General features: G+C 39.5%; 1 protein-coding gene across 2 annotated transcripts in view; it reads right to left on the bottom strand.

Annotated features, from left to right (window-relative positions):
* IRX3 (iroquois homeobox 3) overlaps window positions 1-17457 on the bottom strand; it is a 58345-nt gene that overhangs the window by 8998 nt on the left and 31890 nt on the right. Inside the window, exon 3 of one of the 2 annotated variants that reach the window (XM_074881404.1) lies at window positions 10127-10208. The exons of the other annotated variant lie outside the window; for it this stretch is intronic. Within the exon in view, the coding sequence (XP_074737505.1) occupies window positions 10153-10208 (56 nt within the window). The 3' untranslated portion in view covers window positions 10127-10152. The remainder of the gene's footprint in view (window positions 1-10126; window positions 10209-17457) is intronic. 2 annotated transcript variants of the gene reach the window in all.

The following is a 17457-nucleotide window of genomic DNA, read 5'->3' as shown; positions in this document are numbered from 1 at the left end:
ATGGGGCCTGTCACTCCACTCTTTCCTTTCTTGTGTTTCAGGAGCATCTCTGCACTTATCAGCTGAAAATCAGCCCTAATTCCTAGCAGTATTAAAGATGCTCATTACAGCCAATATGTAGGAAGGAATGCAGAGAAGCCTAGTAGGGGATTACTGCTGTTTGTATTCATTATTTAACACTAGGTACAATAGCAGTTCTGGTTACAATATGGAAGTATAGATTGTCTTTGTTGTTATTACAGGTAAGTATGGTGAGTCTGAGAATTTAAACCAATCTGATTTTACTCAAAACTGCATCAAATTCTAGGGTCAGTGAAGTCCTTGTAAATTACATCTATTATCTAATACTGTATATGCTGTCCTGTCCTTACTCCTTTCTGTTCTTTAACTTTTCTTTTGTATCGTTGCTCGAAGTTTCCTCCCCTTCCTGCTTCAAATCCCCTTTACACAGGAGTGTGTTCATAGAGCTCCATCTTGCTGTCACCTGCATGTGCCAGCTGAGCCCCTTGCACATGGATCTCTTCAGAAAACCTGATCACTGATCACCAGCTGGTGACATCACAACTGCTGACTGTTACCAACACATGTAGGGTGTCACTGTGTTTCCTCTGGTGGCAAAATGCTTGTTTTTTAACTTGAATCATTTCAGTGGTGCAGCTTTGGCCTCAGCACCATGTATGGATGAGTTTTGTAAATGAGCTGTTGCCCAGGATGGGAGTGATCAGCTTGGGGGTGATGGGAACCCCTTAAGTTGGCTTTTCTGTTGCTGGAAATCCATTTTGCAATTACTCTCTTGGAAAACTGTACAAAGAATTAAGTACTGCTATCAACAACTGGGCTGTCAGAAGCTTTCTTCTTTTTTTTTTCTTCTTATTTAACCACTGCTGGTATTGCACTGTATAGACTGGAGACTGGAACAGGCAGGAAAGGCCTAGTTTTATCCAGTGGATGGATTAATTTTTAATATTTCTAGAGTTTGGTCAATATCTTCCAGTGACTGTTAACAACAATGGGAAGAGCACAAAAGCCACCCAGATAATACAACATAGTAAGAATGTTATTATCTGTTGTATATTTATATTAATACTACTGTATATGTTGGTTGCACCAAAATATAGTGCAAGTTGGAAGAGTCCCCAAGCAAGTCTAGAGAAGGTAAACCATGTGCAATATTTTAATTTTCTGATGCTAAACAAATGGCCTTCAGATGAGTGAACACAAATGTAAATAGCAATCTGGTAACAATTTGGTGATTGATTTTTTTAACTTTGAATCTAAGCATACACTTTTGGAAATTTATACTTTATTTTTATGAAAGTCTTTTATGGTAGGTGCAGTTTATTGGCTGCCTTAATGATGGCTGGTTTCACGACAGAGAAGAAACAAAAGAAAAACAGACTTTTGCTGCTCTGGAAAATAACTGGAAGGTAGGAATGGACAAGAGAAAGAAAAAGTCCTCAAATCCTAAATAAATGTTAATGCGTGCATTACTGAACTATTACTTCCATTTAGAAAGGGACAGAATGCAACACATTTGGAACAAGCCCTCCAAAACTGAGGACTCTGAGGTATATTCAAAGCTCAGACTGCAAAGTAATGTGCGAAACACCCATGTCTCCTACCCTGTTTTATAGGTAGTTCTGCTGGTTTCAGTTGCTTTAGTTGTCTGGTTTTATGGTGACTTTTGTCACATGGTCCAATGAACAGAGTATACCCTAAATTTATCTTTCCTGTGTCTTATTTCTTCAGTAATAGCCTTGTTACACACTGCTTGTTTCACCATTAGTCATATTTTGTAGATGATGTTTTGTTGGATTTTTTTAGCTGGTGGGAAGTTGGTAATGAAGAATGCTTGGGATAGGATGTTAGACTGAAAATAAGAGCTCACTTCATGGTCCATTTATGTCAATGGAGAACTCCCAACCAGTTGATTAACCATTTCCTGGTGAGAAGATAAGGGATTGACCCTCCTCTGGAGATGCTCATATCCTGTGTTGGAACTGGACCTTTATGCATCCAAGTGAAATTTCCATACTTCACAAAGGGCAATGTTTTGTGTGCATGTGTACAAAACTTTCCACAAAGATCTCAACAAGGACATCCCAAAGTATCTCATGTTATGGCAATGTTTTGCATCAGATTTGATTGTCAGGAAATGCCTATGAGGGAAGGGCAAGGATAAATATATTCAGTGAATTAGGCTTAGCATAGATAGACCATGGACAATTACACAAATAAAGGAACCCCTCACTTGAGGTTTCTTTTCCCCAAGTATTTCTGCATCTTGATACCCTTTGCCCACAGAAAAGTCATGGGGGGGATTTGAGATCATGAACCTGACTGCAAGACTGAAGTTCAGTCTTGACTAGGGCCAGTCCAGGTACTCAGCAAATATCTGTTGTTGTCCTATCTGGCCCAGCATCTAGTTATATTAAAAATAAACATTCTGCGAGAAATGAAACAGGATCTTTATCTGTTGGAATTTATGAAACAAATAGTCCGTGTGTGTGAGTGCATGCAGGCTTCCCCAAAGAGTGTTACTTAAATGACTGTTTACCAAGTTGGATAGCTATCAGGAATTCATTTGGAAGTAGGCTTAAAATACAATTACCTTGCTATGCAAAAAAACATCATAATAGCTTTGACACTTCCTTATTGACAGAGATTGCAGGGGTAGTAGTGAAATTATAAAATAAATCTACAAGCCAACTATGAGTGTTTATTTAAAAGAGGACAGTCTGCTACAGTTCCAAAATCAGTTGCAGTATATACCACTGAAATATTTGGGCTATAATTAGTGGAGTCTTAAATGAGATAAGCATGGCAATTTAATTATCAGATAACTTTAGCATATGCTCAAAAGGATTCCAACTTGATAAGAATTGTGATAATGTTTTCTACTTGGTGAAATATCAACATCTAAATATTTAATACAGTCACAGGAAATTTAAATGAAGTAAATTTTCAGAGAAAAATGACGTGAAGTGCTTCCCACAGCAATATGGTCGAGACAGGGTTTCCTTTTAATTTTTGATGAGTATTTGTTCTTCTGAGGGTTATATAAGTGATATCACAAAATTCTAAGCCTTTTTTTTTTCCCCTTCCTCTGTGGTACAACTAAAGGCACATTCAGCTTGCATGTTAATTCAGAAATGTGCCTAACTGATAGCTCTACTTAACAAAACTGTGCTGCAACTTCATGATGTGAACTAATCTTTGAGCTGAGAATCCTCTATTCATTTTGCTCATGAAATCCAGCCGTACTTTATACAAGAATGCAGAGAAGAAAGACAAATGGTTTATCCTCTAAGCCACCCAGCATCCTGTTCTTGATATTTCAGTAACATATGCTAACATATGCTTTCCTCAAGAACTTCAAAAACATGCTTTTAGCAGCAATGAAAATAGTACCATACATCGAATTCAACTTTAAACCTCATAGTTTACCTCTAATACCATTACCTCATGTATAGAAGAAAATGTAAATCTAAAATATGCTGGTGATTATAACCTTTCTTCCTGACAGACACTGCAATATAAATGCACATAAATTGAATTTCTTCTTTAAAGAAATTTGAATACCTTTGGAGCATTTTAGCAAATCATCTCCAGCCCTTATGGCACAACTTCAATGGACTGTGGAAAAGTGCTCTCCCTATGGCATGACTCCTGCAATAGAAGGACATAGCAAGGCAGAGACATGCCAAGAAAAATAGAATGTACTCCATTGATATTCAAAATTTATTTTATTAAACTTGCACAAAAGACTGAAAAACTGGAAGCTGGTTTTATTAGAAAAGACATTCAAATATTAACTCTATGAGTGCTGTTTGCATTGCTTGTCTGGAAAAAATAGCAATTGAAGAGATACAGTTTGACTTTGCTCCCTAGGAGAGTTGTCTGATTCCTTGTGTTAACCATTAAATCAGAAACTGTGAGAGTAGGTAAGTAGTGAGTAGGAGACCCTGATGCATCAGATGAGAATTCTTCAGAGGGATTCTCCCTTGGGGGAGAAATGAGTGTATCTGAACAAGCTTGTGCTAATTAGTAAATCTGCCAATTGGTGGATAACAGCCATATTTCAGAATTCCATTTCTGAGGGAATATATGGCAATGTTCCTGAATACCATCAGCTGTCAGTGTTTATCTTAGAATAGGGATGGGAAATGAAGATGCCAAAAAAAGTATTTTTCAGAGCAGCAAATACTAATATTTCCATAATATGTTGGAAGGATAAACTAACTGAAGTTTTGTAAGTGTTTGGTTGAGTGGAGAGTGGCCAAGTTTGCTCTAAATTGGTTGGATCACTTTCCTGTTAATCAAAACAAGGCAGGTGTTTACTTTAGCAAGGTGAGATGCTTCAGCGTATTAAAGATTTTTACCTCCATCTGCATAGTGCAATGTATATAATTTATGGTAATCTTGGGGATTGAAAGAACTACTCATTGATGTAGACTTGCCACATGATATATTTTAAGATGATCTACTGCCAGGTAACTTCATGGGTTAAGAAAGCTACCTCAGTGGTGAAATATTGCCCTTAGCCTTTGGCTCCACATATGGTACAGACTTTCCAACTTCAGAACTTTAGAAATTGGTAAACGCTGTAACTTGTCAATAAATATGATATGTGTGTGTATGTGTCAACACTGCCCCAGTCTGCCATTACAGTTAATGGTCTGGATGTGGTTTTATTCCTACTATAACCACCTATTTTCAGAACATTATAATTTATGCATAAACATTTCCTCATGACAAAGATCTGGGATGTGATGTAAGACAAAAAATATTTTTAAAAAAAAACCCAAACCTTTTTCAACATGAAGTTTACAAGTAGAAATGTATTATTTATATTCTGAAGAAGTAACTTTTCACAGAAAAGTTATGCATAAGGACTTCATTTGTTCATTTTTCTGAGTGACAATGCATAGGCTTCTGAGATGTATGTGAAGCAGGACTATGGTGCTGGAAAATCCCAGTCTTCCTCTAGAGTCCTGCCCCATTAAAGCAGGATCTAATTTTTCATTATAAAGTATGTCACCATCCTCACCATTTCTCCATTCTAGTTCGAAGAGGGAGTGCATAAAAGTTTCAAAGCTTCTCAGTGGCTTAGGGGCAGATGAGAGTTAAGACTCTAAATGGCTTTTAAAATCTGTCCTTTAGACTCATTCTCAATAAAGCAATGAAGACTTAAGAGCCTGACTCTCATTGAGAGTCACTGGGATTTAGAATCCTCTACACCAGAATTAGAATGGCTAAAGATTCAAATAGTCACTTTGTTTTTCAAATGAATGTAGACATTTTCCTGCTCTTTCAGACACCTGACTGCACTTGGGAATCTGGCCCTGAGACATGTCTGAATGTCCTTTGCTGAAAATGTGAGCTTATACCATGCCAAGTCAGCTGGAGCAATGCACTGGTCTATGCTAGCAATTTAAAGTAAAACTTGTTTGAGTTTTTGATGTGGCTATTTAAATCTAAATTAATTCCCCGTCCAAACTATAGCAAAGATGGGAGAGATCAAGCACAAATGCTTCAAGCCAACGCTCTGCTTCAGTTGCTGCAAGGAAATTTCTGGTGGAGATGCAGCAGTAGTGCTGCTGTAATCGTGGGCCTTCAATGCAGTCAGGGAAACCCACTGTGACAGATGAAATCGTGGAATCATTATATGACCCTGCTCTGGCCAGGACAGCAAGGATCAGGGATGCTTGGGGCTGTTGGTAGTCTGCGATGCCAGGATCGTGGGAGAGACTAGTACAGAACTCAGCTGGGCAAACCCTGCCTGGAAGATTTTCTTGGGTTTCCTGACCCCTCTGCATCAGTCTGTGGTTGAAGCCAAAGACAGCCCACTGATGATAATCCATAGTCTACAGCCCAATGTTTGCTCTAATCTAATAAAGTTCAGCAGCCGTTGCAGGGCCAGGGGGACAACAAGTTATGCAGAGCTCCAGGTCTGCACTGAAAGTGCCACTTTTCAAGTCGTACTGGCCCAGAAGAAAGCACAGCCAACCAGCCAGGAGTGCTTGTGGAAAGAAAATCATAGCATTTGGAAATACAGATTAGAAATTGTTTGATTAAATGGTTACTTCTGTTCTTCTGACAGGTATAAAAAAACACAGTATAACCTAGAAAATAGTATAATACAGGGTTGGCAACTTTCTTGACTTTACCATGACTCTCACTTATGTAGGTCTATCTCCCAGATCCAAAGGATGGCATATTCTTTACTTAGTAAATGTATAGCTCGTACAATGGCCAAGAAAAGCTTGATGAAGTTCATCGTTTCAAAAAAATGGAAAGAACATAAATGATCTCTAAATTTGTAATCTTTAGGTCCCATGATTTTTAAGGCAAGCTTCTAATTTTGGGTCTCAGGTCATGATATGTGAATGTTTGGGGTTGGTGGTAACATAAAGAATGATAAAGTCATTTGAGCACCTGCCTGTCAATTCTCACATTTGAAAGATCAATTTTTCCTGGAAGAATACTTGTTCCCTTCCAGTATTGATGTATTGATTAGACTGCTGTGTCTTTGGCAGCTTATTGTTTCTTTTGGAAATCTGAAATATGTTTTAAAAATAAATACATAATCACCCCTATTCCTGACCCCTGTAAAGATGGTCATCTGGAGATAAGCTTTAGTTACAACTCTAGGCTCTGAACCTGGGGTTTACAATAGAAATGCCAACAATATTTTAACTGTGCCATAATACAATAGTTATGTAAATACAGTACATAATTTCCTTAATATGCTAATCTCTGAATATCAGGAAGCAAAATCTCACTGGAGCAGAACTTAGCTATGGCCTAACAGCTTTTTGCCTGCAGAAAAAAGAGAATGAATTGCAAAGCCTGTAAGTGCAAGCTGCTTCTTCTGGTTAGCCCTAGCATTTCTGGGAGAATGAACAGCACTTCTTAATTTTCACTTCAACCACTAGCTGCTTTTTTTTATGGTATGTCCTGCCAGTTAGGCTTGATTCTGCCATGTTTTTGATGATTTATTTTTGTTTGACAATAATGTAAAATACAAACCATCTGATGCTAGGTTTTAGCCCCATTAGCTGGGAACCACAAACCTATGCCATGTCACTTTTTCTTTTTATAGTGCTGTTTCAAACTTACTGGCATAATTGATCGATCTTTTTCCTTGTCTGGATTAAATGATGGTTTTGGCCAGAGTTTCATATGAAGATGCCAAATTTTCTTACTCTTATGACTCCCATCTCCGTGTTGCACAGGACTAACTATATAATATTCAAATGCCTCATTTGTAAACACACAATTATGAACACAAAACGTGCTTCTTAATGTTTCTCCAATTTGGCTCTGCTGTTACACTAGTGATGGCTGCTGGCATGCAGACCAACTAATTTGCACCATGCCAGCACTCCAAAAGCTGAATTAAATTGAGCCTGGATAATGTACAAATACTGAAACCTAATGTTTTTAAAAAGTCAGTCCCTAAAGAGCATACATACAGACGGGTTTCTGTTAAATATGTATATCTATGCATGCACCTCTCATGCCAATATATGGATTTTAGCAAGGATCCAGTTAACAGAGATATGTTGGCACATTATTCTTGAAGTGGTTCTTCCATTATGTAATGGAGCTCCCTAGACATAACCAAAACAGCCCTCCTCAGACTTGTTGGATGAAGGGATCACAGCCAACCCTTACTCTCTCCTGTAGGCTGCTGCATGGAGGGGAAAAGGAAGAACAGCCTGGTCTGTGCAGTGGACCCATATCCTGCCCACAGAGTCACACCTTGCGATGGAGCCACAGAAAGATGGAGCCCTGGACAGATGCTTTGCAGGCGGCCAGGAGCCAGGGCAGGCTGGGGGAGACAGGGGCCATGCACAGGACTGGAGCCACTCTATAAATGCAGGTTTGCAAACCTGCACCTTTTGGCTGCAGTAGTCAATTTGTTTATCATTGAAGATAAAGAGGCAATTTCAGCAGCTGTGAAAATAGTATTTCTTACCTTGACACAGGTGGTTTCTCATATCCTTTTTTGCAAGACAGTAACACTTTTTACCCTATGTGAACCTTAATATATATGTCTCGTCAGCCACATGTAACAGCCACTTCACACTCCAGAGTATGAAGCATTGATAAGTCACAGTGGGTCAGTAAGAGCTTCTTGGGTAATCAGGGTCCTCAATCCACCAGAATATGTCATGCAACAGAAAACACTTCTAATCTTTCTGGAAATAATTTTGTCACTAAGTCTGTTGTTTAACACACCCAGGTGTTTCAGTCTGGCTCCCTTCAAAACACAGAAGAGATATCAGAGGGGGCTCTGTCTTAGTCCAGGTAGTGCTTATTCAAGTTTTTGGATTCATGCACTCAAATACTCTCTGTAGCAATGAAAGAGAGTGGGAAAATAAAAGATCTTAGTGCACAGCAGAAGGAAATAGAATGAACTTGGACTGTGAAAAACCTTTTTCATGTTTTAAACCTTCTCTTCACATGTGTGGGTGGTTCAGATGAGTTAATCACAAGTCAACTAATATTTGCTGCTGTGGAAACTAATAGGATGGATAAAAGATCTGGAGGGGATGAGGAATGACGTAGACCTGATTATTTTAAACTTGCCAGGTTTCTGAAGAGAGTTTTTAACAGGGGAGGCACTGGAGGCAGTTGCCATTGCTAAGTGCTCAGGGGGAGGAGGGCTGCTGCTGTTTCTCTGTGGAGAATGTGGTAAGATGGTTCAGTTTATGCAGGGCTGCAGATTTTGGCTAATTCACAAAGCAAAAAGTAAAATCAAAAGGAAATATCATTTCCTCAACTACAAGGTATTAATATCCTGTTCAATTTAATTTCTGCCTTCTGTTATTGTGAACCCTTTAATATGTAGTGTCAGCTTGGCAAGGATTTTCTGACAGTATCAAAAGAGAATTTACCCCTGAAATATTGTCACAGGAATTGCTGCAGCTCTCAATAATGTAGTCTCCCAAGAAGCAGCAATGGAGATGGCTGCTGCAAGGAGAACAAATTCCCCTTGGGCAAGATAGTGCCCCACAGTCCCCAGCAGTCTAATAATAATTTCTAAGGAGACAAATTAATACAAGCTGGATGCTGCAAGTTCCTAGTCATGTGGATATAGAGCCCAGGTATGAGGCTGACCAACAGGAGCACAGGGAGGAGTAAGACCTGGGCTGGGCGGTTTCAGGCTGCAGAACCCTCCTGCGCACAAACGTATGGAGGTACCCTGGCCTTGGGCAAGAAAGCACAACTGGTACGCAAGGAGGCTGCTTATCCAATGCATAAATATATGTCTTTGTGCTGGGTGGTGAAGCAGCTATCTATTAGTAAGCCAGAAGCTCTCTGTAAGAATCTCTCTCATTATTATTTAAAAGATAAATATTCTCCCTGTTCAACTTATATTGATTTTTATGATTAAGGAAAAAGGCCATTTTCACAAAGATACTTCCTGCCTTTAAAATATCATAGATTTCATGTTAAACTGCCCAGCACTTTTTTCATGAAATGATACTGTTACGGCGCGTTTGCTCCTGCTCAGATGAACCATAGATGGAATTTACCTACTTTCAGTCTCACATTAGTCATAAAACCACCAAAAAGATTTATTAAACTGGGGTTTGAAAACAGAGCTGAATTCCCCTTTTCTACAGTTTTTAGATTCCAAGTTTGGGGTTGTTGCTGGTTTAATTGCAGGACGCTGGAGCCTGCAGAATTTGCCACCTTCTCAGGAATTACCCATGAGGACAAATGATAAAACATCTCAGTGCTTATTAGTATTATTTTCATGAACAATTTCTAAATTGTTGTCCCAGTGTCAAAAAGTGGGATAAAAACAGGAGAAATTGAGGATACAAAATGTTGATAATTCTTATCTCTTTCACAAATCCATTTGGCTCAGGTATGAGATTTATCTTTCCATTTGAATCCTGGAGAACCAACTAAATCAGTGTTCCACAACAGCCTTTTTTTTCCTACTTTATTATGATATTTCCACACAGTGGCCCTTTTTCCTTATATCATTAACATATTTCCTTTGGAATTCCCTCAACGTCAGAGATGACCTGTGGCCTCAAGTCACCGATTATATGACTTCAGCAGTACCTCAATTCCACTGAATAGCAGCTGAGATATGACGTACCTTTTTTCTTTACCAATATGCATGGCTCAGGTAGAGTTGAATGAACAGCATGACTGACTTCCCCTCCATTCTTCATGTGCCCCTTTTTTAAAAAAAAAAAAACCCAACTTAATTAGACGGTCTCTGTCATTGCAGTAGCCAACTGCTGTTAGTATCTGCTATTGTTTCCCTGCAATGAGTTTACAGGATGTTGCAAAATATTATGAAGATGCAGCTTACAGAGCTCTGGTTTCATGCTGTACGTGAATAGTGTTATACAAGTCATGTGGCAGCTCAGACATGTGTTTTGAGGTTTTTGGTGTGTCACTCAAGCCCCTTGGCCCTGTGTCCTTTGTATGGCTGGATGATGAATTTTATACTGGCAGAATATGCTGTTTGTGGAAAATAGATTTTTGTGAGGAGGAGCTGCCAACATATTTCCTTAGACTGACATCAAAATAAAACAAATGCTGTCAGGGAAGCCTTGTTCTACAATGTGTGCCTTTGTGCATGAGTGTTTGTGTGTATCTGTGTATGTATTCAGGGCTTTTCTAAAATTTAATAATAATAAACTACTAGACGTATGTATTTGTAACTCGGCACTCTCTCTTTGCCCCATCTACAGCCATGACCTTGAGATCTTTTATCTCAAGCTAATGACAGTCATGCCTTCAGCAGTCAAGAGTCCCTGACAAATTCCTGGAGTTGGCCAAGAAGACACAAACCAGAGGTCCTAGAAATATCCAATATTGTTCTGACTTTTGGCATTATCATCACAAAAATTGTTTGTTTAAAATTCTGTTTGGCATCTCTGAGAGCTTATGATCATATGACAGGATCAGGTTCAGTGTGAGCATTCTCTTAATTTCAAAACCATTCAGTTTGCAGTCAGTTTCACTTTTTAAACCCCAAAACAAATACATAACCTTTCTAATTCTCACTTGCCATGTGACTGTGCAGCAGTTTGTTTAATTGTTTTCTGCCTAAATTTAACTGTAGATTAAAGAGAGAGAGCAAAATTTGCATATAATGAAAGTAATTCATTTTTAAGCACTTTGAGCTGAAAAATGTTACCTTAACTACTTCACTCTGCTTCAATATTTTATCATTTAAAAATATAAAAGTGCCCCTACAGTTTATACTAGTGACTTTGGAAAGTATAAAATCAATGCCCTCTCTATTTTCTGACTTTTATTAGCCTAAGAGTGGGAAAGTATAACATTTAAAAATACATACGACCTATTTTTGTCTTTGGGCTGTTGAGAAAGCTTGGCTTTGCTTTTGCCCAGAGACACGGGAAACAGTGATGGATAGTCAGAGAGGGCAACCCATCTCTTTTATTCTCACTGTGCTCTATAATTTGTACTCCTTATTGTGTCTGAAGCTAAATCTGAGGCATCCCAGAGCCTAGATACTGTGTGCAGTGAGGTCCAGTCAACAGTGGGCTGGGAGGCAAAAGACCTGGCACCAAAGGTCAGGGACTGGGCAGGGAGTAGGAGCCCAGAGATCAGTCCTCTGGGGTTCTGGAGCTTGTGCAAAGCTTTGCACCAAAAGCAATAGACTGTAAAATGCTGCCAAGGCAGAGCAAAAGCCTCTTGCTTTCATTTTGCACTGGTAAGAATTGCTGCAAGAGGCAGCAGTCAAACCCTTCTCATTGTGACCATGCAGTTGTTCCCCTGCACTGTTTCCCCAGCAGCCAGGTATGGATAATAATGCTTTTCCATGCTCAAGATCTGTGGCTAAAAATTTAAGTGACTTGTTAGTGATGTTTCTCAGCTTTTGGATCCTATATAAATAATATATTGAAAGTGGTTCGTTACTTTGCTTTGGTTTCATTTCAAGCATTGTCAACTGTTGTTCTAAAGTACATTAAAATGCAGAAGGAATATTTTGCAGTCAGGTACGGCTCTGTTAGAGGGATGTAATGGGAAGAAACAAGCTTCAACAGATAGGCAGGCAGTCATCTTGATCGTACATATGTTTTAACTTGTGGAAAGACAAAAATAGTCTTCATGCCAGAAATGTCTAAAAACTCACTGAGTTGTCATCTCGATAAACTATCAGTCAGGACCTTTGTCATTTTGTTACTGTCTCTTGTGTGGTTTTATTCACCTCTCCCTGCACTTTATTGTAGGGGAAGTCAAAAAAGTCCTAGGTGTCTTTTTTATTTTTTTTTATTTTATTTCCACAGAGCCTTAATCTGTTTTACATCTGTGTGTGACTGCAGAAAGGCAAGAAAGGGTAAAAATGGATCAATCCACAGTAAAGCAGTGGGAGAGCTATTTAGTACTGTTGAAATAACTTCTGTCCTATCCTGACAGATCTCAGCACTAGAGCTTCAAAACCACTAGCAATCCTACATAGTTTTTTTTAAAGTGAAGTACTAATATTCCCTTTTGGTATATTTCTGAAACTGTACATATGTAGGTTTGCTAGAAATATTTAGGAGAAACAGCTGGATGTTACAAGAAAGCTGTCTTTTATACTTAATCTTTTTATATGACCCAGTTCATATTCATAACATATTTTCCTTCAGCTTTCCTCCTTCTAGTCCCCATCTCATTCTTCTGTATTTTGCATTTGTGTCTAAACATAGTTTCACATGATATGTCAGAAAATATTGAGTGCAGAATTTTGTCAGTGCTAAGGGCCTGATTCTGCACTCCTGACTAATAGTCAGGAGTCTAATAATCAAAACTATTAAGAGACCCCCTGTTGCCTGGATGAAGAATCAGTCTAGAATCACCGCTCTGGGAGAAACCCTCAGACTCCCACCCTGCCATTTTATACTCGTATTTACATAGATAAAATATGAAGACTTGTGGTTGCCTCATTTGTATCCACAAATGTGTTTGCAGCCGTCTTCAAATTACCACTTTTGCAGCATTACTGAATGCCTACTATGAATAGCCTCCTTTAGGATAAAGTTACTAGTACAACATGGCTTGGCCCAACAGGACATCAGTGAAATGCCATGTTACCTCTGAGTCACTTAACTGGGCTCAGAGTAGATAAACAAATATCCCCAAAGTCACTGCTCTTATTAGATCATTGTCTGGCCAATGCATGGAGAATATGGAGAGTCCTAGGAGGGGTTTTTTTTCCCTTATTCTGTGTTTCAATCTATGGGGCTGAACAGTTGATTCTAGGCTTGGACTGAACTGAGCATTTCAATAACTTGTGTTTTAATCAAAATCAGACGTGTATGTGTGTGTATTTTCCTGCAACCAGCCCAGAAGATTTTTCTTTAGGGTATTTTGAAATCATTACGCTTAACGGGTTATGTGGTGCCTTCTGATATTCTGAGACAATATTTATCTTCATTACAACAAAATTATGTCAGCATTGCTGTCCTCTAAACCATATAAACTAATAAAGTAATGGGTTCCTACAGAAAAGCTGTTAGGAGTATCAAGACTGTAAGTATAATAAATGTCCATATTTTACTGAAGAAAATGTGTACAATAAAAACCAATCCCGTGTCTCACTCTCCTTCATAAGAATTCACATTGTCCCTCAGTCCCTGAAGTTACTGTTTTCTTCTGAAGAACAGGCTGCTGAAATTTGTTTATCCAAGCCTAAGCACTTAAAATTTGGTGTATGCTTGAGCATGAAAATTGTGTCACTGTCTTCTGTGATGACTATAGTTATACATGTGTGACATGATGAGACAAAATGAGTTGCCTTTTGCTAAGCAGCTTTTTCAACTGGGGCGGACCTAACCCCATCAAGTCAAGGGATCAGCATCTGAGGTTATCATTCCCCTTTTCACTATGATACAGAAAGTCTTGGGCTTTCTGAGGGGGAAGGCACTCAGCCCAGCTGGTTGGGACCCAGCAGCCACAAGGCTGCAGCTTAATTAACAAGTCTCTAGTTCAAGGCAGCCTGAAGAGCACATCAGTATGATATGCTTTCTTTTGCTTCTCTGGGTTAGAAGATGAAAGTGTATTTTCCTGGTGAATGTGTTGCACAGTCCAGGTTACAATATTTCAACCCGAAGATACTGAAGACACGAATGTGGGGTTGTTATCCCAGCAAGAGGATCAGGAGAGCTTCTGCTCCGGTGCTCAGTACCAAAGATAGATTCAGTAAGACCCAAAAGCAGCATAATATTTTAACAGTCCTGGAGAAAGAGCCCTGCAAATGAAGGTGAGCCTGTGTACTGCTTCATTCTTCCAGTGTTTTCTCCTTTTAGCCAGTATTGGCTTGTCAGGGTATGTTTTAAGCCAGCTGTCCTTCATCCAGATTCCAGCCTCCCTCATGCACTAAGAGGTCTGGAAGACAGTGCTGGCTGTGCGCGATGAAAAAGATACGTCTTGGCATGTTGCTGGGCTATTAGTCCGTATCACTGCACAGTTATCCCTAGAGATGGCAAATGATAAATAGACTGGACAGTAGTTAGCAAGTTAGAGCAAAGTGGGACTAGTTGGTAGCTAGGGAGGTCCTTGGCACAGAATGCAGATTTCCTGAGGATGAACCAGGCTACCTTGGTCACAGAGCTTGCATACTCACCTTCCCAACCTCCTGTTCCAAATCAAATAGAATTTTTTCCTTCTTTTCTGGGATAAATAAATCATATAATTAGAAAAAGAATCAAGCTGCATATGAATTCCGTGAGCTAACCAAGTGGAAAAATCTGACAGAGAAACATATCTATTTGCTTTTTGTTTTTAAGAGTAGCAGGATTTTCCCTCACAAATATAGTTAACCCACTGGTCTTCAGCTTTCCAAACAGAAAACTTGTGATGTGTCTGTCTTAAGAGGAGGTGGCAAAAAGATTTCTTTAGTGTCCTTTGCCTGCTGATGTTGAAGCGCACCACAGCAGGCTTTGCATGGCTGTGCAGAAGTCGCTTGAGAATCTTCTTCTGCCACGACGCCCACCTGAAGCTGTACAGAACACCTGCCAGGAGTGGGATGGAGACACGCACTTCTGCTAAGAGGAAAAAGTCTCTACATTACAGGTTGTGGATGCAAAGGTGAGATTTGGAAGGATTAGTGCTAGAATAGATTGTCTGTTGACATCTCTAACTGGCCTGGGACAGGAGAAGGCCAGACTGGCCTCTTTGAAGCTCCCTCTCCCGAGTATGCCTCCTGGAGCTCTCTGCTTGACACTTATCCTGCTAGACTGGGTGGTGGCACAAATGCCACAGGTTAGCTCTTGGATAACATATAGCTTGTGTCTAAGCCACTATTAGATTTAGAAAACAGAATCATTTCCCAAAGCCCAGAGGGAGCAGAAGGGGAAGCAAAAGAGAATGGTTCTTAAAAAGTCTTATGTTTCTCTTTGGAAGAAAATTACCATCATCTATCTTTCCTTTCTTGCAAGCTCCTGGAACCTACTAGCAGTGCCCTGCTGCTGGATTTTCAAACTTCTATTTTGCTGAAGAATATCTCTCTGATGCAGGTGCCAGTGTCATTTATCAGAGGATGATGTCAACATTCCTGTGTCATACATGACAAATGACAGCAGAAAGGAGTGCCCCTTGAATTCTCTTACTTTCACAAGGCTCTTTCCAGTTAAATGACATTTTATTTCCTACAGTGTTTCAGTTTAGACTTCTGTGGCCACTAGAGAGGGGTACATTCAAATTGACTCATTCTGAGTGATTAGTACCAGGCATTGAGCTCCAAATTCAGTATTAGTGTAAATACAGTCGCATGGCAATGGATGTAAACTTTGTTTTCATGCTTTTGGGGCAAATTCTGCCTCATCTTACACCTCAGAAAATGTCAGAGACCTTCTCTGATGTATTCCAAATGGCAGAGCTGGACGGATGTGAGCGCATCTCCCTCATCCTCTGTCTCTAATACTTTTAAAGAGATGACAGATTTTGAGTTGATGACAACCACTGTATTCAGAAGTGTTTGCTTTGCAAAACATTTACCTGTTCCTGTACCAGTGGGCACTTGGCAGCAGAAATCCATGCTTTGCCCCTGTTCTGTATGTGGGCCTGATTTGAAAGGTAATCTAGAAATTAATTGGGACAGTAACCAGTGGCACACTCAGTAAGTGGAGCAAAGAAAAATAAAAGCTTGGGAAGAAAACAGGGAGGACAGAGCACATATGCTGCTTCTAATCCTCTTTTTCTTCTGCTTCTTTCTATTCTTCTTGCTGGAAGAAGGGATTTGGACTCTTCTCTCTTAAGCCATGCATGTACAAAAAGGACTTTATTTTTAACTCATGTTAAAATCCTTTCTTGGACTAGGCAGCTACAGTTTTAACGTGTTAGCTGTCTGCGATAACCCAGAGGGGGGAGCTTAGGGTTTATCTTGACCAGTAAATGCCTGTTAAAACTGCTATTGCTTTGACCAATGCTTGTTAAAATATCAGTATGGACAACATGTGTTTTTAAACCACACACCTGTACTCCTAATGACAGCAAGGCCTTGGAGGGGGAGGAAGTGATTCACAGAACCTCTGCTCCCTGCTCTTTCCACCCACTCAGCATTTGATTATAGCGTATTTTCCTCTGTTCAAACATGCATGGGGCTGCCAACCCTGTGGGTTTTTTGGTACCAGGCTTTTAAGCTAACAAGGAGCACGGCTTGTCTTTGTTCAGCACCCAGTGAAAGGGCTGGATTTTCATAAAAGCTCAGGATTCGGCAGCAGCCAGGGCACGGTTTGACATGTGCTTAAATAGCAACCCAAAAAAGCAAGTTTTTCCTATCCCGCTCTTGCCTTGCACTGCACTAGTCCAAACACTAGTGCACATAAACAAGGAATTATTTAGAGAAAATGATCCAACTGAAGAGAACCATAAATAACTTGATTTTTCAGTGGTACTGCCATTTAGTTGTCATATTTCACACCTTCCATCTAAAATCAATAGAAACAACAAAGCCACTTGTGAACTTGGAGGAGTTTCTTGGAACAGAACTGACTTTTTTTTTAAATTCAATTATCTTACAGATGTTCCAAACAACCTCCCTGGATGAACAGGCTTGTTCCCAAGATCTGAGGGAGATTTGGGAGTAGAATAGTGACAGCAGTAATTCAGATGAACCCATTCATTATATGCTCAATTTAAAATTTATGCACAAGTTTGCATTTAAAAAAACCTAAAGCGACTTCAACAGAAGAATGATATCTGCACAGTGACTTGTACCAAAAAAACTGCTGGAACTAACTGAACATGGTGTAGTTCCTGGGGAAAATTGGGAGTAGAGCAGCCCTTCCTAGCATTACTGGTGAGGGTAGAGGGGGATCACTTACTCGTGGATGCAGAAGTGACTCAGATGTTTTCATACATTTATATTTTCAAAGGTTTCTTCAGAAGGAATAGATTTAGCAACATACCTCTCCTTTCTTTTTAATATGAGAACTAAACTTTTTTTTCTGTACACTTCTAGTT

The sequence above is a fragment of the Strix uralensis genome, chromosome 12 (genome assembly GCF_047716275.1).
Source record: "Strix uralensis isolate ZFMK-TIS-50842 chromosome 12, bStrUra1, whole genome shotgun sequence".
Taxonomy (NCBI): Eukaryota; Metazoa; Chordata; class Aves; order Strigiformes; family Strigidae; genus Strix; species Strix uralensis.
The sequence above is the reverse complement of the archived record's forward strand: the minus strand, read 5'-3'. Positions and strand labels throughout refer to the sequence as shown.